At 41.7% G+C, this 25,852-nt stretch overlaps 1 protein-coding gene across 3 annotated transcripts in view; it reads left to right on the top strand.

The window, feature by feature from the left end:
* Positions 1-25,852, top strand: part of CRHR2 (corticotropin releasing hormone receptor 2) — a 161,330-nt gene that overhangs the window by 122,922 nt on the left and 12,556 nt on the right. For 2 of the 3 annotated variants that reach the window (XM_049798715.1, XM_049798717.1), the window contains 4 exons: positions 1,381-1,465; positions 17,769-17,854; positions 21,073-21,208; positions 22,979-23,020. In XM_049798715.1, coding sequence (XP_049654672.1) covers positions 1,381-1,465; positions 17,769-17,854; positions 21,073-21,208; positions 22,979-23,020 — 349 coding nt within the window. The remainder of the gene's footprint in view (positions 1-1,380; positions 1,466-17,768; positions 17,855-21,072; positions 21,209-22,978; positions 23,021-25,852) is intronic. The other variant, XM_049798716.1, reaches the window with a different exon arrangement.

Genomic DNA, 25,852 nt, shown 5'->3' with positions numbered 1-25,852 from the left:
TGTCTCCGTGGTCTCCCTGACTCAGGAATTACCCTTGGTTTTATGTCTCCAGTGGCACTAAGCTTATCTTTTGTCATAAGGCAGGCACAGGAAGGCATAATTTTTGCTATGGAGACTTGCTATGTGGTAGCCACAAAAGGGAAGAACACTCTCAGATCCTGGAACTCCAAAATCTACTTCCTAAGGGATCTGGAGCTCCAGTGACCTAAACCTTAAGGCATTATGATAGCAAAGTTGTCTCTGTTTGGTGGAACCAGCATCCAGACCATGTGGCTGTATCTGCAATATTAAATTAGCTGGGCCTGGAATTGTTCCTGGGGCCGGAGTCCAAATAGCATGGAGTAGTTCACATCCATATTATTAAACCCTCTTGGCCTCCAAATCAGAGTAGCTGCAGTTTGGAGACTATTGGGAATATCCTCTGGCTAATTCTAGCTCCAGATTTGTTCCCCAGGAATAGTTTCAGAGTTGGCTATTGTTTGGCCTGGGCCAAAACTGCACCAAGGAAAATGTAATGGTGTAAATGATTGAGTCCAGACCTGAGCCCAGTTTCTGATTCATTTACTGACATAAATATAACTGATTTTTTACTCTCAGTTAAGAGAATAAAGTGAATGTCAGTATGGGTTCTTGTGAAATCACAGGCTTAGTCTGTTGTATAACACAGCAGGGTGAAAACCACTTGTAATTAGTGGAAATTAAAGTCAAGCCAGCACTCAGTCATACATGACACAGCCAGGCTTTCTGCTAGTTTGAGGCCCTTCAGTTTACCTGTGGTTTCAACTAACCTGAGTCGATTTCCCTTTGGTAATGTTGGATCAGGTATTTGCTAGCTTCAAATGATGTCTCTGTCCTGTATGCTGGATTTGGTGGTCACCAGCTTGGTTCAAATCCAATGGGAGAAACTCCTTATTCATCCAGTACCTTACTTAGACAGCATTTCTATGCAACTTGAGACATATTTGATGTAAGTAACAGCCCTTACTTTATGGAATTTAAGTGTCTCTGGGCACTGCAATATATAACAGATTTTTTTTCTTTACACAGAATATTTCTTTCATCCCTTTTTCAGACCCAGCAGGACACAAGTTCCGCATCCTTCTTATAGCACATTCTCACATTTCTTGGAAATATTTACATGGGCAATAGCCAAAAACATAGTGAGAACATGATTGGTCAAATGGGAGGCGAAAATGGGGCTCAGATCTGTGTCCAAAGAAAAGGTGCAACTTTGTTGCAGAAAACTCAATCACTTGCCAATTATGCATATGATTAAACAGCTCAGGGAATAAAGGAACATCTCTCTATGGTGTCCTTGATATTACAATCTAAAAGTGCATTCCCCTTTATAAATGATTTTATTTGTTTTGTTTCTTACAGATGCTGGTTTGGAAAAGAGCCAGGGAAATATATCGACTACATATATCAAGGGCCAGTGATTCTTGTTCTTCTGGTAAGCATGTATGTGAGTGGAAGGACACTGCCATCTCCCATTGAGGGATAATTTGATAGGCATCTGTGATGTTCTACATCTACTTTTATGTAAAATAATTGCAGTGGTCTGTTTCCAGCTGTTTCCTTGACCTTAGGCCATTCTTTCCTCCTCCCTCTGTAATGCTGTTTGCCTTCCTTTGTACAATGTTTTGAGGTGTGAGAAAGAAAACTTCAAAAACAGGAGGTATGTTACAATATCTGCTCATCCACTTGAGGGTCTTGAGAACTAGGGCAATTCCACCATGCACATTGATTAGAAAAATATAGGAATCATAGAAAGGAATTGCATCTCCTTGTACAGTCATCTACATCTTCTACATTCCCATCATTGCTGTGTATTTGTTTGTTAGCTTTCCTGTTGTTAAGTTTCCTTCTCAGTGCCGCCCACAGTTAACAAGCTGTTTATCTATTTACCCAACGCTCTGTATCCTGTGCCAAGGAACAGTAGGCAGAGGAAGAGAGAAGCTCATTCATAAACCATTTTGAACCTTCGACAAAAGTGCAGTGATGCTTTCCCAGAAAATACTGGGTGCAAATGGAAAAGATCAATGCTATTAAAAAGGACAATGATGAAAAACCCAATCCTACTCTTCCACTCTCTTGCGGTAAAAGCCACCTAGGAAGAAGGCAGATGTCCTAACACAGAATTCACAGGGCTCAGTGGGGTTCCCTCTCTTAGGGAACCAAGACCTGGTATAGCTGTCCCTTGTGCCACTCCAACACCCTTGGAGAAGGTGCAAATGCTCCAGAATAGGCAGCCGCTGCCAGCTTTTTCAAGGCTAAGAAGCCTTGTCCTCTCACCTTGTCAGTGCTGTGCAATTCATGTGATTCAGCAGGAAAAAAGCGTCTCTGTTGCCTAGGAAGCCAGCTACTAATCTGAATGCCTCCTAACCTGAAATCAGGAGAGTTAATTTCTGTGTTAATTGTTAAGACGCAGCAAACAGATCACATTGTGCATAGCTGAAAAGAGAAAAAACATAATAGGAGTCTGCTTTTATGTAAAAATTATTTTCTTTATGTTCTAAGGAGAGAAATACAATCGGTGCGATACACGCAATATAATAGTGTGTCACCAAGGGAGACATCCCAAAAACACAAACAGCCTCGCAGTAAATTGACTCACTGATACAGAGACTAACTCACAAACAAATCCTATTTAGACAACACAAGGCAGCAGGTTTGCAATACTCAGAGAATTTAGTTTCCACATCATTGCCTAGAAGTCTGTGAATCTGTGAATCTACCATAACCCCTTTAGTCAACAAGATTTGGAAAACCCTTGGATGGCATCTCTGGCAGATACCATAGGTAGCTTAGAGTCATGAAAATAACCGTTCTCCCCAGAACAGCACTTTCTAGTCAAAGACCCCAAAGAGGCACACAGAAAATGGAGGTACAGTTGCAGGCTGCCTCTTTATATACAGGTCATTATATCTGCCTCTAATCTAGAGCAGCCTTGAGACCCCTCTAAACTGAGCCAATAACTATACTGCCCTGAACTGACAATGTGTATTGAACCTTTCTACATTGGCCTGCACTTGAGCTCTAATTAAAACACAGATGAGATAACAGTAATTGCACTGTGGGGTAGAAAGCAGCTGATACAATTTAGAGAAGTAACATAAGGGCAAGCCCTTCCTTCCTTTCTGTATCGTTACTCCCATGAGAAAGCACTGCTGGGTGAGGAAAAGAGCTCTCTAGAAATAAAATCTAAAAGGCAAATCTGAAAACTCCTGTTGCAATGCACTCCTGATTGCTAAAATGTGCCCCCTCCTTTTTTTTAAAAAAAACTGACAGTTGAGTCTTGTGTTTATAATTAAAATACACAACTCCACAGTGTGTTAAAGCAGCTTGACAGGCTCATTTTTTGATCCTCATGCGAATAAAATCAAATTGTATATAATGACTCAAGCATCACTTATTATTATTGGAGTTACTGACACTTTTAAGGCTGCCATGAGAAATGCTGGATCAAGAGCGCTGAAGTTTGATATGTGCCATGTACTCAGGGCAACAGAGTCAAACATCACCCCTCCCAGTATGTCAGTATGTCTCTGCCTTAACACAGATGGGGACAAAGTGCTGCTTTCCTCTTCCCTCCAGTGAACAATGGTCACCCGAAATGGAAGACACAAAGATTTCAAAAATAGTACAACTCTATGACCTCCTTCAGTCACAGCTAATGAGTTGGATTTGAACTAATGAAGAATTGAAATGTTCAAATGAAGTTCATGTTTAATGAAAGAACATACAATTCTGTGAGACAACCATCCCAGTGTACTGCTGGAAAGATAGAGACACATGAATGTTACTAGAAGAAATTAAAGTTATTTCCTAAAGAGTGCTCACACTAAAAGCTAAAAGTCTAAAAACTCCATCAAATTACAGTTCCTGTCTACATGCAAGCACTTAGCCTGTGGCAGTTAAAAATGGTTTCACCCACTTTACTTAGTTAAGAGCCAAGTGCCCAGTGTACAACTCGGCTGAGGTTTGGTTACCTGTTAGACAAAGGTAGCATCATTACGTGTTCAAGAGGCACCATTATACCAGCCAATGGCAATCTGATTAGAGTGCTCTTGTTGGTAAATATTCTTAGTTCTGGAGGGATAAAACCTGCCTCTAAAGATGCCGAGTCTCTTTAAAAGATAGGAGGATTTTGTCTGGCAAAAATTATTTCCACTGGTTTTGATTTCTCATTTTCTTGCCTCTATGCATTGAACTGCTGCAGCATAAGAGAGCATAACACCAAGAAACAGGTCATGCAAGAGTTCTAAGTCTCACTGGAAATAAAGATTGGCCAAAAGTAAAGCCCTTTGATCATGGTAGCAGTCCTCAAGTCCATCTTTAAACCATATTATTCTCTGTTATATCTCAAGGTGCAAAAACTTTGAACAATTCAATAGAGAGATTTGTTTGATTGCTTTCCAACTTGTCTTTAGAAGAAACCTGAACACTGACTTGGGCTGAAAACAGGGAAGCAGTTTCAGAGACAATTTCAGAGGCAAACAAAACTGGGTATAAATGCTGATCCCGCATATTGGGCGAGAAACCTGTATTTTTATTGACAAGAAATGTGAGGCAGCAAATGTAGGTATTCATCCTTCTTTGTTTCATTCCTGAGTGGATTTTGGCTTGAACATCTTGCAGGAGAGATCTAACCATTCAGTACATTGGATGCTTTGAAATCCAATTTCTGATAGCACTAGAAAAATACACTCTGTTAGGTATTTTCTCTTCAAATTAGTGGGTTTTTTTAAAATTCTGGTATCTTTCCTCAGAGTGGCATAGCCAAGTTTTAATCACACATCCCTCTCTGAAGGTAAAGAAGGGGCAAAGGGTTGGAAATACATGTCAGGGGCCTGAATTTCAGCCTGATTTTATTAAGAAAAATAAATTGATTATGTGCAATATGAAATGTAATCCCTGTCAAAGAACTGGTGAACTATGAAAACACACCAAGATCAGAGGACAAACCTCAGAAAATAGGCACCAGAGGCAGTTAACTGAGCTGTTTTTTTCTCAGTAACTACTGATGTGAACTGACCCCAGGTATGAACTGCTCTGCAATATTTCTCAGAGCTAAAATTTTATTAAATTTTCAGTTTTTCAAACGGGCAGATCAAATATTTAGTTTTTGTCAGACCTTACATTCAGCTTTAATAGATTTTTTTTCCCCTTGTGCTTAAGAACCGAACAGTTTTGTAACCTCTGCTTTTAGGGTCTCATTGAAAATAATTCACCACAATCAATTAACTGCTGGCATAAGTGGGTTCATGAGCTGATGTGAAGACCTGGGGTTCACTTCTGTCTCTGTCTTCATCAGCTATTTACTTTTAAACAAGTTAGATTTGCTGCTCTAGGTCTCAGTTTCCCCAGCTATAAAGCAAGCTTAATGATCCTTATTTTCCTTTGTAAAAGGCTTTGAGATCCCTGGATGACAAGTATTGTAGAAGAGTTAAGTGTCCTTAAGAAGATGAGCTTGTCCTTACTGCAATGTGGAATTTTGCTCAGGAGACAGCTGACGCATGTGCTGAAGTGGTCTTTGTGATGTGCTAATCATTAACGACGTAGCATTTTTGTGGGGACAAGATCAAAGCTTGCCCCAGTACTCAAGGTGTGACCACACTAATGGATTTTTTGTAGCAGCATCCTGTTCTCTGTTCTATTTCCTTTTTCTTTCTCAATAATTCCAAATATTTTTTGTTTCCTTTCTTGAGTACCACTGGGAACTGAGATGAAGTTTTCAGGGAGCTAGTGTAATTCCAACATTTCTTTTGTGAATGAAAATACCCAGAGCTCATAACTCTTCATGTAAAGTTAAGATTGCTTTACTTCCCCATTGTGTTACCTTCGTATCATGTGATTTCATGTGCCATGTTATTGCCTGGTTACCTAGTATTGTGAGTCCCTATACAGCTCTTTGCAATCAGCCTTTATTTTTGCTATCCTGAGTAGCTTAGTGTCACTAAAAATCTGTCAGCCTGCTCTTCATTCCCTTTTACAGATCACTGAGGTCTGTGTTAAAACAGCACAGACCTACTGGTAGCCTCTCTCCATTGAGAAAACAGACTCTGTGTGTGTGTGTGTGTGTGTATATTCCTACCCTTTCTTTCTTATATTTCTATGTATAATGCTTTTCCCTCCAAACCTCTAACAGCCAAGTTTCTATAGGAGCCTTTGGAGAAACAAATTTGAATTCCTTCCAGAAACCTGAGTAGACCGTCTGCTGGATCTCCCTTGTCCCCATGCTGACTCTTTCAGAGGACTTCACAAACCATATAATTCTTCCCCTTTACAGCTCATTTCTACAAATGCTTTTCTTCACAGCGCTTGCAAAGAATTTGTCCAGCTCCAGCTCAGTTTCAGATTATGGGATATAACTATGTCTTATATATAGCCATCACTGGCTGATGTTGTGGAAGACCGTGTCATGGAGCAACTTTCAGTAAATATCTGAGTTTGTTTAGTTTTTTCAAAACCAAGACTGTGGAACGATATGGTGGGGTTTTTTATAAGTACGTCACAGAGGAGAGTAGAGGTACTTAAGCTTATTAGTATTATTGACAAACAGGAAATTGTCATAAGTGACCATTAATACATTTAAACTAAATTAAGAAAACTTCTAGCATTCATAGAAGTAGGCTTCATTAGCTGTCTTCTAATAGAAGTAAAGGAATAGTAGCTATTTAACATTGCCCACTTGTGCAAAGGATGCTTCAATACAACTGTTTACAATAGCTATAGGACTTGACTCAATAATTCTTCCCATCCTGTGTCCTAGTTTATCGGTGTAATGATACTGTACAGTGTTCACACATTAATTTTTTTTTCTTGAAATGTGCTGCTTTCTGCTTTTGCATGACTATCCTAACCCCATATACGCATTTACACTTCTGAAGAGCAGAGCTGTCTTTCTGCCATCCTGTTACATACATCTTTTTCCAATAGGTCTTTAAAAGTATTGCAGGTAGGGGAAATAGGTTTATTAAGCAACTTAACCAATGTTTATGGATTCCATTCATTTCTGATATTGTCCAATAGGTAAAATTTGTAGTGCATCTTAATCTTTATCTTCAATTCCTCTTGCTTGACTGTAACACTCCACTCAAAATGTTGCAGTCCACATGGCTAAAGTTCCTTTCTTTTGATCTAAAAAAGTCATAAAGGTTTGTTCACTTGCCATTTTATATATGGAAGCATTACACCTATGTATGTATCTGTATGCATTTCATATGTGTTTTTTCTGAAAAGCATTCCCTAGTTCTGTGCAAGCATCTTCCTTGCTGATATAATTGCTTCTCTGAATATTTTCTTAGTTTCTGCTGACTCTTCACACTTATTCCAGTTCTGCATTGCTCTGTTCAGAGACTGAGAATTTTATTTTTATTCTTATTGATATATCTTTTTCATTTTCCCTTCTCCTTCCCATCTGACTGGCTTATGTTTTTTCTCAACCACTGGATTGCTGATTAATTTAGTTTTCCTATTGATTTTTTTAAATTTCTTTCTCTTTACAGATTCCCAGTTCTTGCACTGCTACCAAGGTTGTAGTTCATGGCCTGCAAACTGTTGACATCCCTGAGTTTTTCTTGCAAGACATTTATCATAATTTTCACTGATTTGCAAGCATGCTGTCATAGCTACATATAGGATAAAGATAATATGCTAATTTGATTACAGAATTTATCTCCAGTTCTGCCATCATTCCTATTACTGTCTTCCTGTTGTTTACATTTTGTAGCTGTGGAGTCAATACTGTCAGACAAGTATCCAATACCATGTAGCCTCCTACAGTGCCTCTTTCTTTCTATAATTTCTAATTCTGTTTGTGAGATGTTCCACAACCAATAAGAAACTCGTATAACCGGCAGCAGTTTGCCAGAAAACTTTCTCCAAAATTCATCCTGTCAAGTCACTCGGAATACTTTCCAGCTAGGAAATGACATTCCATCAGTGAGTGGCTGGACAGTTCCTCTTTGGAAGAAGACTGTCTCTTGAGTCTTGTGGTTCTTACTGTCAATACGTGGCAACTTGAACTTGCCAAGCCTGGGGAACTGCCAGGTGGACTATTCACAGCAGTATGCCCATGGTTTAGGCTGTCATGTCATCTTGGTCATTTTCAATGTGCTGGTGTGATGAGTTGGTTGCCGAGGGGCTACCTCTCTCTCCCGGCAAGAACTCTCTGTGTGCCAGTGTTATTTTTGCAAGGGTATGTGTTTACTGGTGTTGCAACATTAAGTGTGTTCCTGACTTATCAGGTGAAATAGTTGGAGAGAATCCCTGTTGAGTCACATGTGATTAGAGACCCTGTAGTAGTTGACTTGACTGGGGGCTGACCTGTAGCGTGTTCGTTTAACAGAGCTTGTTGAATACAAGATGTTTCAGTAGAGCCAGAAGGACCAGCACAATAGTAAGAGGATCACAGATGGGGTTATAAGATTGCAAAAGCGGCTGTGGACATGTTCATGCATGATGCAGGGCTCTAGTGAGGAAATGGTGTGATCCCAACTAGAACTGGAGTTGTGTTTGGACGTGGGTTCAGGTGACAGTGTGAGCAAAGGCAAGGGTCTGTGTGCTGATGTGTAACGCAGACATTAGGTAATGAAGGTGTCTGTTCATTTACCACTCTCTCCCTTCCCCACCAAAATACAACTCCATCCCATACAATCTTCAGGATTTGTATAGTCCTGCTCTGCTTGCCTGAAGAGTTGGTCTTTCACTGCTGCTCTAGGGAGTTTTTTTCACAGTGTCCCTGATCATGACCATCCACCACATTATGCCTCACTTTTCTTAATCACATCGCATTGTCCCTGATCAGATAGATAGCATTTTCCAGCACTTCGCTGTATACCAAAAGGAGTCATTGTGGTGCCTGTGACCTTTGAAAGGGAAACTTTTGTGATCATAGAACGGTTTGGGTTGAAAGGGACCTTAAAGACCATCTACTTCCAACCCCCCTGCCATGGGCAGGGACACCTTCCACCAGACCAGGTTGCTCAAAGCCCCATCCAGCCTGGCCTTGAACACTGCCAGGGATGGGGCATCCACAACCTCTCTGGGCAACCTGGTGCAGTGCCTCACCACCCTCACAGTAAAGACAGGAGAGGTGCTCCAGCCCTCTGATCGTCTTTGTGGCCCTCCTCAGGACCCACTCAAGCAGGTCTATGTTTTTCTTATGTTGGGGTCCCCAAGGCTGAATGCAGTACTGCAGGTGGGGTCTCACGAGTGTGGAGTGGAGGGGCAGGATCACCTCCCTTGACCTGCTGGCCACACTACTTTTGATGCAGCCCAGAATGCGATTGGCTTTCTGGGCTGTGAGCGCACATTACTGGCTCATATTCAGTTTTTCACCTACTAATACCCCCAAGTCCTTCTCTGCAGGGCTGCTCTCAATCCACTTATCGCCCAGCCTGTATTTGCGCTTGGGATTGCCCCAGCCCATGTGCAGGACCTTGCACTTGGCCTTGTTGAACTTCAGGAAGTTCACATGGGCCCATCTCTCAAGCCTGTCCCTCTGGATGGCATCCCTTCCCTCCAGCGTGTTAACTGCACAACGCAGCTTGGTGTTGTCAGCAACCTTGCTGAGGATGCACTGAATCCCACTGTCGATGTCACCGAAAAACACATTAAACAGCGCCGGTCACAATACCGACCCCTCAAGAGCGCCATTTGTCACTGGTCTCCATTCGTATATCGAGCCACTGACCATGACTCTTTGAGTGCGACCGTCCAGCCAATTCCTTATCCACCAAGTGGTCCATCTGTCAAATCCATGTCTCTTCAATTTAGAGACGAGGATATCGTGCAGAACAGCATCAGACACTTCACACAAGTCCAGGTAGATGACGTCCATTGCTCTTCTCTCATCCACCAACAGTATAATCCCATCATAAAAGGCCACTAAATTTGTCAGGCACAATTTGCCCTTAGTGAAGCCATGTTGGCTGTCACCAATCACTTCTTTATTTTCCATGGGCCTTAGCATAGTTTCCAGGAGGTTCCACTCCATGATCTTGCTGGGTACAGAGGTGAGACTGACTGGCCTGCAGTTCCCCAGGTCTCTCTTTTTTCCCTTTTTAAAAATGGGGGTTATGTTTCCCCTTTTCCAGTCAGTGAGAACTTCACCGGACTGCCACGACTTCTCAAATATGATGGGTAGTGGCTTAGCCACTTCATCCACCAGTTCCCTCAGGACCGGTGGATGCATCTCATCAGGTCCCATGGACTTGTGCAACTTCAGGTTCCTTAGATGGTCTCAAACCTGATTTTCTCCTACAGTGGGCAGTTCTTCATTCTCCCAGTCCCTGGCTTTGCCTTCTGTGTCTGGGGTGGTGAGGCTGGAGCACTTGCTGGTGAAGACTGAGGCAAAAAAAGTCGTTGACTGCCTCAGCCTTCTCCATGTCCCGGGTAACCAGGTCTGCTTTTTCCTTCCGAAGAGGGCCCATATTTTCCCTAGTCTTCTTTTTATCACTGACGTACCTATTGAAGTTTTTTTTGTTGCCCTTGATGTCCCTGGTCAGATTTAATTCTCTCAGGGCTTTAGCTTTCCTAACCTGATCCCTGGCTGCTTGGACAATTTCTCTGTATTCCTCCCAGGCTACCTGTCCTTGCTTCCACCTTCTCTAGGCTTCCTTTCTGTGTCTGAGTTTGTCCAGGAGCTCCTTGTTCATCCATGCAGGCCTCCTGGCATTTTTCCCTGACTTCCTCTTTGTTGGGATGCATCGCTCCGGAGCCTAGAGGAGGCAACCCTTGAATATTTATCAGCTTTCTCAGGCCCCTCTTCCCATCAGGGCTTTATCCCATAAAAAAGGCCCTTTCTGAGAATCATGTCAGGAAGTATGATAGAACAATTAAAACAAGACATTAATAAACTGGCAGACTATTCGAGGTGAGGATGACAGCATATAATGCTTCAGCTAAAATGACTGCTCTGATGCCAGTATGGGTTACTTAATCCTGGGGTCAATTTTACCACATAACATGAAAATGCAAAGTCTAAATAGAATAATATTTACATTTCCTGGGAGTGAAGACGAGCGAACATTCTAGGAAGCACAGAAGTAAAAGCTTTTTGTGAAGCACAAAATAAGAAGCCCAGCAGAAATGAGCAAAATAAATGCTAGTTGCCCATTAAACTCTCGAAAGAGAAGGAGAAGATCTTAATGACTTCCCATTTAAACTCCTGAGCTTAAGGAAAACTGCAAAGAAGCCTTCAGAGTCAGCATTCCCTCTTTTGTGCATCTTGGAATATTTTGGCTATTTCATCTCACTAAGGGAGATAAATTTCCTCTCAAATGGAGTTTGGGTTTTTATGACAGAAAATTTTTATGACTGAAATCTTTCACTGAAAAGTTTCTTTTGGTTCAAAAGAGCTTCTGGGTTTGGATGTTCAGATCGTAATTGATCAGTGCCAAAACAGATGGTCCAAATGCTTTTTGGATCACTGGCTTGTAACTCCATTTGGGGGCTCTGAATTTTCATTTCTGTTTGGAAATGGAAACACTAAACTTCCAAAGCCCTGGCAAGGTATGAAAACTACTTCTTTCCCATCTGTAGTTGGAGAGGGTCTTATTCCAGCAATAAGGATATTCTTAGCACATCATAAATATAAGTAAGAGAATAATAAGCTGGTTTATTCTGTCTTCAAGACCTCACCTTTGGACTGATTTTATCTATCAATAAATATCAAGGGAAAAATCCTTGGTACTATTTTCCATTATGAAGCAGGAAACATGTATAAAAAGAAATGAATAAAAATATCAAGTGAGATTAAAATTAAATAAAAAGGATGCACTGCTTGTCATCATTCTCTTAAATGTGCATTCATCAGTCTCCATATATGGAACTGATGTGTGGGTTTTGTTAGAGCTGTCCAATTCTAAGAGAAATTAATTTGTTGACACAGACCTCCAATAATAACAAGAAGGGCCTTGACAAATAATTCTGTACTTTGCTAGATATGGTACAGAGGCTCTTTTCTAGGAAAACTCACTTTGCAGTAGTAAGATCTTTCTTCCTTTGAATCGCTACTATATATATATATATATATATAAGGAATAGACACCAGATGCTTCATCTTCTTTGCCTGTAAATCAGAATCAATCTGGTAGTCACTAGAACTGTATGGATTCTCTCCAGCTGAGAAAATAGCTCCATTTTCATTTCAAAGACTTCAGCTTTTGCAGGCTGTGTGCAGCAGCCTGTTCCCTGTTTGACTCCCAGATTGTGTCTTCTGTCCTGAATGAACTCAAGCTATCATCCCTATGAGCTGTGGTATCAGACCCAGTGTGGACAAATGAACAATAAAAATCCATCTGATTATGCAGTGAAAATTGATCTTCACATTAGACCTGTTTGAGTCTCTGTGAAGGTCCTACTGAGCCAAATGTATTTCTGAAATGAAGGAATGTTCTTTTAAAAGAAATCATTAATATTGAACACACTGAAATGTGTTCCTAGTAGGCAAAACCAGAAAGAAGTATCTTAATGTTACCATATTTGCATTTTTGCCTTGGAATTTTTTGCTTGCTAAGCTCTGCCTTTGAGAAGTTATCCTGTTCAGGTCTTAAAGATCTCTCAGAGAAACCTTAATAGAGACAAAAGGGAACCCATGATGTCGGTGCCTCAAAGCATTTTTTAAGCTTTCATATAATATAATGTCACAGATTCTCAGTAGATACAGCCACATTCATTCAGTTGAAGCTCAGGTGGGATACCCCTGGACAATCTGAAGATCACTGGATGATTTGTGTGGGCAACTGGTTCAAGTCCAAGCACTATTTATCCAAAACCACTCATTTAAAATACGTCAAATGAGCCACTGTTAAAAAGTGCCTCTCTCTACTGAATATAAATAGAGCCCGGGATAACCAGCTGCCTAGAAGTAATCTAAAATGAAATTATGCCAGTCTCAGCTCCTTATGCTTTTACTCTTCTTATCCGCACTGTGTGATGGAATCACTGTATAGGCAAGGCCAAGTCACTTCACTTTTCTCTCTTGTGTAGCTGACCTAGGATGGGGAAGAATGAGTTATTCTTTTTCCTGAAGAAGCCTGTAGGATGAAGCCAATAACAGGAGCTTTGTGCATAACAAACTAAAGGCTGCACTCATGTCCTGTCGTGGTGCGATGACAGCTGTGGAAAGTAGCTCTGGGCAAAAGTGGAAAACCAAGCCTTGAAAGAGCTGCATACGTTATTCATAGATTCCAAAACCAGAAGGAGATGTGAATGATTTTTCTAACCTTACTTTATGCATAGAAAAGGCCATAGGATTCTCCTGACCTGATGATCGTCTTTGCATCCCAGTCATAATCTCTTGGGCTGATATATATGACGCATTTTTCCTGTACCTTCCAGCCAGCCCAGGATGCTCTACTTCCCCTTGTCCCATTTATCAGCCCTTTTAAAAAGCCAAGACTCTGGTTTGCAGGGAAAGATGGACCAAATTTTGATGTTACTTTTTTCCTGCCCTCCTTCTCTTGGAACAGGTTTCTCTTTGCTTTCCAAGCAAATTTATTTTCTTTTCAAATTTTCCTCCTTCCTCCTCATGAACTGCTAAAGTATAGTACTCACTCACAACGGGTGTCGTAAAGATGAAAACAAGAGGAAATTGAATTAATGGATTAGACCCATTCAGGGAGGAAAAGCTCACCGAGGCACAGAGATGAGTCTCTAATGCCTGTCTAAAAAAGTCCTCAGAGTTGCCTGTTGCTGAAAGCTAGGACCGTGTACTTGGGCAATGTCATCGAGTATTTGTCTTCACACTCTTTATTTACACATCAGGGTATGCATGGTGATGAGATGACTGGGTGTCAGGTCTGACATTTGTCCTTAGGTGACTATCAGGGCTTTGACAGGCATTTTAAATGCATTTTATTAAATGTTAGCAAAGTGTAATTGTGTGAGCAAATGTCAGATCTGGAGTTCAGACCAGTTTAAACTTGGGACCATCCCTAAGAATCCAGAGGAGTTTGGATGGATACAGGTTTGCTATTTACAGAACAGCCATTTATGAGGATCAGAACAGGAAATAAAACTCCCAGGTCTGAGTTTGTTTCTGCAGTTAGGTAAGGTGGAATTTGAGATCAATGTTTCTGGAGCCTTGGGTGAGCAGTGGGACAGATTTTCTGTTATTACTGTAGCACCAAAGTGCCAAATGGGTTAAGGCAGCCAAGCATTAGCCAAAGAAGTCTTATTCTGTTCCTTCATGCTTTTCCGAAAAATCAGTGTGACTTTGTATTCACAGCTGTTCCATTGGGAAATGTTAAGACTATCGACATAGGATTTATTTAATCTAACTTAGAGGAGAGATCTTTTTGGCTAAACAGATGCATAGTACCTTTTCAGATGCTCTATCAGCCCCACATGGGTCTGGCAGAGAGGATACAGATCCTCTAGAAGGCCCATGCTGTTTGGAAGTAGTAGTTTGAGGTCAGGCAGGATACACCATGGCACCAAATATGGCTCTCAGTAATCGTGTTTAGGCAACTAAATGCAACCCTGTAATACAGCCCTATAATATATGCCTTCCCAACAGGTCTGCCTGTGCAAGTCACATAAAGAGGCACTTCAAAGCAGGGAGAGTCATCTCATGCTGAAATAAACATCTCAAATAGACAGGAGGAACTATAACGTAGAAGTAGCTATTTTTCTCTATCAGTTATTTAAGGAGCTAGTGGTAACTAGCTCAGGGGTAGATCTCTACCTTTGGGCCATCTACAAGACTACTCAGTTTTATTGCAGGCATGAGAACTAAAGCATTCCATCCAGCGTTTGAAAGATTGCACAGCAAAGGAAAACTCTGGGAGAAAGACAGAAGGAAAACAGTGTAACAAAAAGATGTTTGGAAGACCATCCGCCTTGTTGACAAGTACATGACTACAAACATTAATGGAAGAGGCAGGGTGATGGTCACTCTGAAATGCAGACTTGCGATTACTGAGTACGTCCTCAGGTGGATTTTAGTATCTGTCTTAAGACCCACAGGCACGAACGCTGCCCAAGTGACTAAGGATATGCAGCATATTCAATGCAAGAACTAGGAAGAGGACTCGGGGTGAGTGGCTGATGCCCCTGTTCTGGCCTCAGTGTTCCTCTCTCCTAGAAAACATTATAGAAATGTCCCTAACAGGCTTTACTCTGACACCTGGGCGGCTTGTTAAAGTAAGCACCAATGTATCTGCCTTCCTGTTGCTGCTGTAGACAGTTGTGGTCTCTTACCAGCCCTGTGTCACACGTATCAGTGCCACTCGTAGGTCTGAGCTATGCAAGAGTACCTCAAATGCTACTGTGGTGTGAGCTTGGGTAGCTGAATTATCTCCCTGAATGTGGCCTCCATGGGGATGCTCAGCTTTTGGTGGTACCCAGCACACAGTGATCTTCAGCTGAGATAGCCAGTATTACTGCTGCCAAAGAGGCGAACAAGCCAGCTGTCACTGGGGATCAGTGCAAACATATCTAGGTGAGAAGTATTAATACATCCTTTTTGTACGTCATCACTGGTTTCTTTCTGCAACCCTTGGGTAGGGGGAGCTTAGGGGAAAGAGTGGGAGAATGAAAAATTGATTTATATAACATTAGAGTATTTCTAGTGAAGTAACTCCCAAACTTTTCAGCTAGCAATTCTCCTTCTGGACTTATGAATCACACTTCTGCAATTTAATTTCAGAAAAGATCAAAATCCCTAATTTTTCTGTTGCAGCCTGTGGCAATTTGAATTTCCGGTTCCCTGCTGTCACATCAAAGTAGGACTCGTGAAACTTGAAATGCTTTCTCCAGTCCATTTCATCATGTTAATCCCATGTGATGAGTCCTACTTATATTTGGAGCTTGCCCTTGCCTAAGAGTCTATAGTTCCACCTGGGACCCTCCATTACGATTGCAAAAGTGGCAGGTTTTGGATTGGTGCCTTTTTTGCATCCTTGGTAGAAGTAACCCAAACCTGGCTCTGAGCTGATGAAGAACCTCAAGATTTCACAGCAGAATTTCAGAGGCAGAAGTTTTGTTTCTGTGGGTGAAGGACACCCCGATTCACCTCCCCCTCAGCAGAGACTGCCTGAACATTTCTCTTTCTGTTAATGAGGAATGGTGCAGTCACCAATGTGAGGAGTTGAAGATTCAAGTCAAACCAGTGATATGAAGCTGGTTTTGTCTCTGATAAATAAAGTGAGAACCAGTTGACTTCAAGCTCTTAAATATTACAAAGACAATTCTAGCAAGAACAAATATACAAACTGCACTGTTCTATTTATTTCTTATACTCCCTTAAGGCCCTACTCTGCTAAGAAAATAATTTCAAAAAATGTCACGTTAACTCCTAGAGCAGCATTTTTGCATCTCACGTAATGAGTGTTCAGTGTACATGAGGTATTTAAAAGACATGTAGATATGCCAGTTAGGCACATGGTTTAGTGGTGGACTTGCCAGTGTTAGTTTAACAATTGGACTCGATGATCTTAAAGGTCTTTTCCAACCTAAATGATTCTATGATTCCCAACAGTGCCAGTCTCCCAGTGTCTATTCAGGTGCTTATTGCACCATTTGTTATAAACAATGCTGCAGTAACCGCAGGGAATGATATGATGGATGCCAAGATACTGTAATCATGGAAATACACCACAGTGCTTTGGAGAAAAATGAGTATATTTTAAGAACACCTTTAAATTGGCAGCTCTGCTACAGCATTCATAAATAGTTGGAAGTCAATCACAGAATTGTTGCATTTATAAACTGCAAAGTGCCAGGAGCCCTGGGACTCTGGAAATGCATGTGAGAGAACTATCTTCCCACAAGCTTAGGTCGTGACCTCAAATTTCCTGAGATAACAGTTCTGTAGTTCTGACAAGGGTACATCACCGACAATTTTGAGACAGATCAGTACATTGTAAGCTACCCTACTTTATGTGTTGAAAGCAACCCAAAACTTGCTCCTAGGTGCCAAGTCCTTCTGCTGATCACAGTCTACAAATCAGTCAGTTTTTTTCTTTCCTGTTTACACTGAGAGGAAACTTACGTAAGAAACTTACTAGCAGATGCTACCACGACAGTAATTAGAGCAAATCTCAATTCTCAGTGGTGAGATCGTAACAGAAATAATAATTACCTAGCTCAGCAGATTAAAAGGGGAAGTGGTAAATCCATCATCTCACCTTTAAGATAGTGCAAACCCCAGGCATTTTGCAGGTATGATTCATCTGCTTTGTTTTAAACGTCTCTTTTGGAGTGCAATGTATAGCCTCCACTGAATATAAAGGGAGTCCGGTGTGACAAGCTCACATTCAGATCTCCGCAATGCAGCCTTGTACTTTGGGTCTGGAGGGCTCTACCTCATCGTTACAGCCTGCTGTGGAATGGGAGAATGGTTTCAAACGCCTGCCATATCAACACAGCACAGTGCTGCCAAATACTCTGTGCGGGGAGCCTTGGATGAGCTCAGCCACAGACAGATGCAAATAGACGAACAAATCCCACCCTTAGTTCCTTGTGACACCAAGGAAAGGAGTACAAGGGAGTAAAAATAAGTTCCTTGCTGGGACCATTATTTTTGTACTCTGTTTTCAGTGCAGTTTCGAAAACATTAATAGCTGTTGGATATTTGCTGCATACTCTGATATTTCTAGTAAACTTATGAGTCTGTTGCAATCAATGCTAAAACCAAGAGGCTGTTTTCAATCAGACTGGAACTGCAAAATGTGCTTTTTAAGGCGTATCACATCCTTTAAGCCATTATTTGACTCACTGGTCTTATTTGTCCCTCTCTCTTCCTTCTTTTCCAGATAAATTTTGTATTTCTATTTAACATAGTTAGGATTTTAATGACAAAGCTGAGAGCTTCAACCACTTCAGAAACAATACAATACAGGTAAGTCAGCTGATGCTTCTTGCTATTTCTGGTGTTGATAAAGAACCGCCTTGCCTGCCCTGTCCTTGTCCCACCTTTGTCTTCCCAGATGCCACTGTTGATCTCAGAGGGTGTCTTTCCTGCCCCTTGAGCTCATACAGTTAGGTACACAGTATATATTTTTGCAGGCTATCCGTAAAAGCGTGCCTGCATTTTTTCTGTCCACCCCATTTCAATGTCCAAACAATGCAAACAGCCTAGGTTTACAGGCACAGAGACAGATGCACTGCTGCAGCCACCAGCCTCTTTCTTTACCTCCTTCAGGCTTGCACATGCCCCAACATACACGTGAAATTTCTCCCTTCCAACGAAATCTGAAGGATTCAATTTCAAGTGAGGATAGGAACCTTATCAATTTCTGTATGTACACAAGCATATGTATTATTTTATGTAAATATATCATAATTCCTTTCACCGATGACTAGACCGTTCATTCAGCTAATCTGGAGAATCAGTAAAAAACTGCTCATTCCCTACTAGATTGCTCCTCTGTCCCAGTCCCTAGCTTTGTCAGTGCAGAACGCTATAATATCAAGACTTCCCAATAAATCATGTGCATATGCATATATAAGATCCCTGTTCATAGTAATAGCCTAGCAGAGCCAGAAGTAAAAGAAGAGCAGAGCCTGGGACAAAACTCTCATATCATCTCTGTAATCAATAGCAGTATCATCACTGTTGATTACTGGGTGCACACAGGTATTTACAGTAGGGTTTAATGTTCTTTTTAAAGCGAAATGTATGGGAATGAAGGGCAATTGTGGCCCTTCCCTTCAGCTGGTACCAGCATTAGTGTAACCGCTCGGGGGGTTGCACCATGGACCTGATCCTCAACTAATCATTACCTTTATATGGGGTGGCTTCTCAGGTAGATCAGTTCCCCGACCTGGCTGACTCTGCAACCTCACAGGCACTGGTGTGGCAGAAAGGAGAAGACAGGAATGTTTAGCCCAGGGCAGCAGAAGGAAGGTGGTCTTGCCCCTTCTGGCAGCAATATGGGCTTAGATCAGCCTAAACAGTCTAAAAGCAAATTCTTAGAGTTCAGGAGATGCTGCATGCCCTTCCTCTCATAATTTGCAGTATCTTGCAAGATGTTTGGAGCATTTATGGACAGGCAGGTCCTTACACTGGGAAATAGCATGGGTTTTGTGGAGTAAGGTTCAGTCACAATCTTCTAAATCATTCATAGATAAAATCTCAGTGTATCAAGCCGAGGCTTGAATCTTGATGTCCCCAGATGAGCCCGCTCTTGACTTTGGAGGCAGTTTTGCTGCAGTAATAGGGTTTTGTTATTTTGCCTGATTCCTTCCTTTTACTCCAGTCTCGGGTTTGGGGACAAATATGAAGTTAATGCAGTGGTCTGACCTTCTTGTTCAGACTATTCTCTGCACATTTCCTGAGAAATGAATACCCCTTTTTCATGCTCAAACTTCATGCCATAAAACTAAAACTACAATGAAAAAACACTGATTCAAATCTCAGTACATTTTTCTCCCTGCCGTAGTTTGCAGGGAGCATTAGAGATACTGTATTCTGAGGCAATCTAAAGTAACTGCCTTCATCCTCGAAGGGATGACAGTGATCTTATCCTCGCGACAAGCTCTGTGAGGGAATCTTCTTTTTCACAGCCTAAATAGCAACTCTAACAATGCCGGCAAAGCCTGAAGCAAGCCTTGCTACTCTAAAGCTGTGTAGTGCAAACATTTGTTAAGGAAGTATTAAATGATATGGCAGCTACTTTGTTAAGACTGTTGTGCTATCCTGACACTGGCAATGTTTTTCTGCTCCCCCCCCCGCCTGCCTACCTGCCTCTCTTTAATCTACCTGTTACGGCATATACAGAGATTTATACAGGCTTAGCAAAATTGCAGTCTTCTGTGTTCGTAAAGTATCTAGCACAAGTGCTGTTCTGTAGCTGACATCCCAGGACACTATTATAGGACCAGTAATAAAGATTAGCCCCTAATAATTCTGTTAATAATTACTTACGCTTCATTGTGCACTTGTGTGCATTGTCTGCATTGTGCTTGTTTGTTATTTATAAGACAGCCCTTAACAACTGTGTTTGGTGTGCAGGTGTTGCAGAGACACAGCAAGCATTTATACTCCAGACAGAATCAAAAGATAGGAGTAGATCGGGTATCACGGGTACAGAATTCCTGCCCTGGTCAGCAGCTAAATTGTGTACTTACCACATTACCCTGAAGTGTAAGAAATCACTCATTGGGGCTGCAGAGAATCTCAAGGCTTCAGGCAAGCCTCATTGATAGGACAGAAACTGTCTGGAGGAAGACAAGTGAGAAAGGGAGGGATATAAAAAAGGTTTCCATTTGTCTCCTGGAGTTCAGGGTGTGGGGACGAACAGCAGGATTCAAAGGCAAATGCTTTCCCAGAACATGTTTCTCCAAGTGATCAGGCACTGGTTAGAAAGTGTTAACTAGCAAACTCACCTGTGGCTTCACAACCCAAAGTAGAGGCTGTCACTCTTTCCATGCTCCTCTGCTAAACTCTATCCAGCCTTTCGGACATGGGATCCCTTGGGGTCCCTCTTGAATATCCTCTCCCAAGCCCTAAGAAACTTGTGTTCTTCACTGGCTGAGGACTCTAGGAGCCTCCATCTGGGGTAAACAGAATAAGCTGGTCACAAACCTTGGGACTGTTCCTGTGCAGGCAGGCTGAGAAGTGTCTAAAACTTGCATGGCCTCCCAGGAAAAAACTCAAATTATTTGGCCATTGTGCAAATACAGGCTTCCACTGCTATCACTGCTCTAGCAGCATGCCTCAAGAGACGGAGGTAGCCACAGCGAGTACTTGTGTTCCCTAACTCCAATCACCCGTGTTAGGCACTGGACAGAAGTTGACATGTGAATTTCTCTCTTAAAATGCTTTTCCTTCAGTGACTGTACATACTGGACAGCCCTGAGCAAACATGTCTTGGGCTGTCCTTTGTTTTCTTCTCACCCTGTTTGACATGTGCAGGTGCTGAACTGCCTTAAGGAGGCACCTAAGTTCCCTCTCTAGCTGATGTAGGTCCTTCACTTCCCTCTGAATTGCTCTGAGACTCATCCTCTCTCTCCACTAAAGGAGTGATTTGTTTGGATCGGGTCAATCTACAGTGGTTCACATAACACCGTTGTTCTTTCTTGTGTTCACTTGTGGTTTTTGTTTCCTGCCCACAGGAAGGCAGTCAAGGCAACGTTAGTTCTTCTGCCTCTGCTAGGCATCACCTACATGCTTTTCTTTGTCAACCCTGGTGAAGACGACATCTCCCAGATTGTCTTCATCTATTTCAATTCCTTCCTGCAGTCCTTTCAGGTAAGAGAGCAAGTTTACAGCTGGTATCAGCTGCTGCTGAAAGGATTCTCAGTGCTTTTCAGCCATGAAACTTTACGGCAATGAAGTCCACGAGAGAAATGTTAGTTGAAAATAGCTCAGCTTTGCTCATGCTTATGTAATAGATATATAAGCGTGTCATACGAGGTGGCGATCTCCTCTCAGGTGTGTACTGGAGGGATTCATCTCCCTTAACATCAGCACTATGTTCAGTCTATAGCTACAGCTCCTCGCCTGGGCTCCATCTAAAGTCAATGGAGAGAGAGATGTTTCATTCTATCCTAAACTGCCCGGGAGAGGATGATGAATCACCCTCCCAAGGTACCTCTCTCTTCACAGAGCACACAGTGAGCTGAGACTTAGACTAGATGTTGCTAAAAGAAATTCCTTTAGATGTTGCTAAAGCAATTCCTACCTGTTGGGCTCATTTGATTAAGATATTAGCTATATTGCCCAGCCTCTCGCTCCAGCGGTCCTGCAATGGTGCACGCACTCAGCCATCACACTGTACCAACTGAGAACTCATACCCTATCTCCTCCCTCCCCCGAATTTAACAGAAGTTCTGTCAGGATGTAAAAGGCAGTGGAACAGGAGTAATTGCCCCAGCTTTCGTCATTTGGCACAAAACCAAAAGTGACTGAAGACCTGGAATGGTGTTTAGCCACACATTTCTGCTTAGGTGTGTCCTACAGCTTTACCTCTACTTAAAGATCTTCTTGAAGTAGGGTGGAACTGTGTTTGACATTAATGTTTTACCTCTGATATCTGCAGGAACAAGCACTCTGATACCCAGGATATCCATACAATTATACAGAACACACGCTGTCAAGCCAAATCTAGGGTTATGGATTACAAAAGTTTTGAGCTTTGGATTACCATTTTTACCAATTACATGTTTAGCTTTGAAACACAGAGCATCCCACCAGAAATCACAACCGACCATTCAAAATGAAAAATGTCCCTGTTAATCTATGAACGAAAGAACTTTAGCCTTTACCGGTGAACCAATCCACATTTTTCATTCCCTAAAATTAATTGTATTTTTTATTTGCTGATGCTCAATATCTCAAAAAATTCTACACTGCTTATTTTATCGTTAGCGTTATGAAGAGATAAGTAAGAAAGAAAGCACAGTGAATCTCTCCTTTATGGTGACAATAATTACAGTCCATTGCTGAAAGCAAAACGGGTAGCATTCCACTCACAGGTTTAGAGATGAAAATGTCATCCTCCTGTCATCTGAGCTTCCATCATAGTCATTACAATCTTTGCAGTCATTACAGGGGTCTAGTCACTGCTGTCAATAGATTCCACAGAGTAATTCAGCTCAGATGAATGTAAGCAACCTGAAGATACACTTGCCCACGCCAGACCATCTAAGGCCATTTGACACCCCACTGTAAGTGTCTGAGACATGCACATAGAGCTGGCAGGCATCACATCGCACCTCTGAGGGTTCTGTGCCATTTTGGGGAGGCAGCTGGAAGCTGTAGTTACACTTTAGCACAGCTGAAGTGGCAGTCCCTCAGTGGAAGAGTTGTCTAGATTCTAGCTCTCCTGTCTCACCTGTGAACTGCAAGACACTTAATATTTTCTCATGAAGTTGTAGGGTAAAGATTTCATCTGTCTAGAAGTGGGTGATCTCAACAAGACGATGGTTTTGCTCAGGATGATCCCAGGATAAAGTTCAGTCCCTGATTCTGTGTGTTAAAATACTTACCTAATATTTGACTGCTTTCTGTTCTTTCCAGGGTTTCTTTGTGTCAGTATTTTACTGCTTCTTGAATGGTGAGGTAAGTAGTGTCGCCTGCTGTCAGTGTAATTAGTTCTCGGGAGATAGAACTTACTTGAATGCCTGATTATAGAGATGAGATGTTTTCACATGGTGTCATAGTCCCATCAATCTGTTGCTCTTGCAGAAGTTTCTGTTAATGAGCATCTGAATTTCCCAGTCCTCTTTGTAGGTGTCCTTTGTTCACAAAGATTTATCAAATTCAGGTTATTACCTGGGAGGTCAGGGCAGAGGAAAAGAAGCCTTCTCAGATTATAAAATTTTTGTTCTTCATTTTAAGACTTCTTTGAAGTTTCTCATTAATTACAAATATGATTTCTGGGCATACGTGAGCATTACTTCTGAGCTGGCCTCTTGTTAAGGATATGCTGCAGGTGACCCATTTTTATAATGGGATTGCCATGCTGAGTTGAGTGAGTTAGTTTGTGTGTGTGGATATCTATCTCTGAGTGATCAATGACTGTTGTATTTAGAAAAGAAGGTTGGGGGCAGGATTGGTGGTGTTCCACAGAATTAATTTTAGGTACTGCTAATCAAGCAAGAAATGTTTCACTAATATCCCTCAGTGTTTGACTTACTTACACCCCAAAGTGTGAGAGATTTATATCTTTTTCCCTGCTTACACTGCCACTGTCTCATTTACCTGCACTTAAGTGTGTCATCTTTGTCCAGTTAGAATTTGTGTCTCTGCAGAAATTAATTCCATGTCTTAATTATTCCTGCTGTATTGGTATACATTTTGTTTGTGCTGCTTCTTAATTTCATTGTGGGCTGTAAGAAAGAATGGGCATGTCTTCTCACCCAGCTGCTCTGCAATATTTTATATCCTTCAGCCAGCGAAGCACCAGTTTTTGTTTTGTTTTTTTTTTTCTTTTTTTCATTTTCCCTCTTCCCCACTAATTCTGAGGTGATGTTAACAAGAAGCAACACTGCTTTCTCAGGTTAGGCACATGCCACTTTTATATACTGGCAGCAGAGTGTTCTCAGTTCTCTTTCCAACTTTCCTTCAATAGATTCTGACAACTCCATTTGCCTCAATAAATAGGGAGGTAAAATCTTCCCCAGAAATACAAGCCCCTTAACTGTGGGAATACAGTTACCTCAAAACCTTGCCATATATCTGAGTTGCTCATGACGATACTTTGTTTTTGTGAGCCGCTGTGCTGCACAATCTGATGAGGTTAAAGGCACCAGAAGTCTGGCATGTCCCTTCAGTACTACTTGTCATATTCATCATGTTTACACTGTTAATGCAGAAGGCAAATCTTCCATGTAGACAGCAGGCTTTTTTCCTGTCTTTTTTTTCTTCTTTTTTTTTCACTGGTGCCACAGTGAACATCAGGGGCTGGAACGCAGGCCACATGATTTCATAGTCAGTCAGGACTTTGTACCACCCTAGTGCACTTCTATTTTGTGTACTTGGGCGAGGACCAGCTGGCTGTTCATACCAGGATTTCACTCTTTTGGCTGTTCTGGGATTCTTTCAGCTGTCTTGTAGTGTGGGAGAAATATCCTCTTCAGCAGAGCAGTCTGAAGTTCTCCGTCCAAGGTCATGAGCCAACTTCCCGTCTCCTGGAACTTAAATGAGCTCAGACATAATCAAGCTTGTTGAAAGGCAGGATGATTCACCTCGTGTACTTCTATGCCTTGATGACAGTCTATTGGCAGATCTGGAATGATTTCCATAACTGATTTTCCCAGCTGTATCACACTACTATTACAGTTGGAATGGGCATTTCTGGGGGAGTCAGTTCAAGGTTAAGATACCCAACTCGGTGATGTAGGTGATCTTGATTCATTTCCCTAAACAAAGATTTCTACTGTCACTTGAGAGGATATAGAGTATCTGAGGCATCCATGTGGGTCTACCAGATATGATACAGGGTCTGTAGAAGATTCACACCTTCTACTGGGAAGTGGAAAGCCAAGTGGGCTACAATGGGGCTTCTCAAATGGCTCTCTGTCACTAATTCAAGCCAGTCCATACAATCATTTTCTTCTCTCAGACACCTCTATTTGCTCTCCTGAACAGCTCTAGTCTTCACTGACAGTACGGACTAGCTCTCCACTGACTACTATGCATGCCTAGACACTCTGCTCACATGTAGACACCTACAAATAGCTGAATTTGTGAGCAAAATCTTCCGTGTAGCCATGTTTACATCCAACGTGCAACTTCCACTTGACTAGCTAAACCATGGCAACTCCCTAATTACTTCTTTGAGGTATAACATAGGTCTAACCCTCCCCCCCCAAATATTGCAGTGTTTTCTATTCCAAAACTGTGAAAGAACTTTGGACTCAATGTACTGTGGGAATGTTTTTGAAGTATCATAGAGGTTTTAAAGGGTGACATTTCCTGCTCTGCTCTAGCTTCAGCTTTGCACAGCTTAGAAACAAGTAGCAAATTCAGTGAATTTTCAGAGCTTTCTGGGTCTGTAATCATATTGTTCAGAAAAAACAATTGCATCTTACAGGATACTATTATAAAAGCTCTCCCTTGTGATAGTGCCTATCCTCCCTAGATCTCCACATACTCATAACGCATTCTAGAAAGACCTTATGTTTCCCAGATCACATCCTGAAGGCTACATCACAGCACATTGCAGAAGCTTGCAATAATGCTGTGTTTTGCCTCCTTGTGAAGTGAGAGGCCTGTACAGGCTACGTTGCCAACTGAGGCATATATGAAGGCCTCAGTTGTTAGCATAGCAAAAGTGTGTTTTCTTACTGTAAACTTCCATGTCTAAGCAGTGAAAGCCATACTGATTTACTGCTCAGTTGGATTTGCAGTACATTGTTTTCCTCAATTATCTGCTGTGAAACAGCCTGT

This window comes from Accipiter gentilis, chromosome 4 (assembly GCF_929443795.1).
Source record: "Accipiter gentilis chromosome 4, bAccGen1.1, whole genome shotgun sequence".
Lineage (NCBI taxonomy): Eukaryota > Metazoa > Chordata > Aves > Accipitriformes > Accipitridae > Astur > Astur gentilis.
This window is presented reverse-complemented; position numbering and strand designations above follow the sequence as displayed.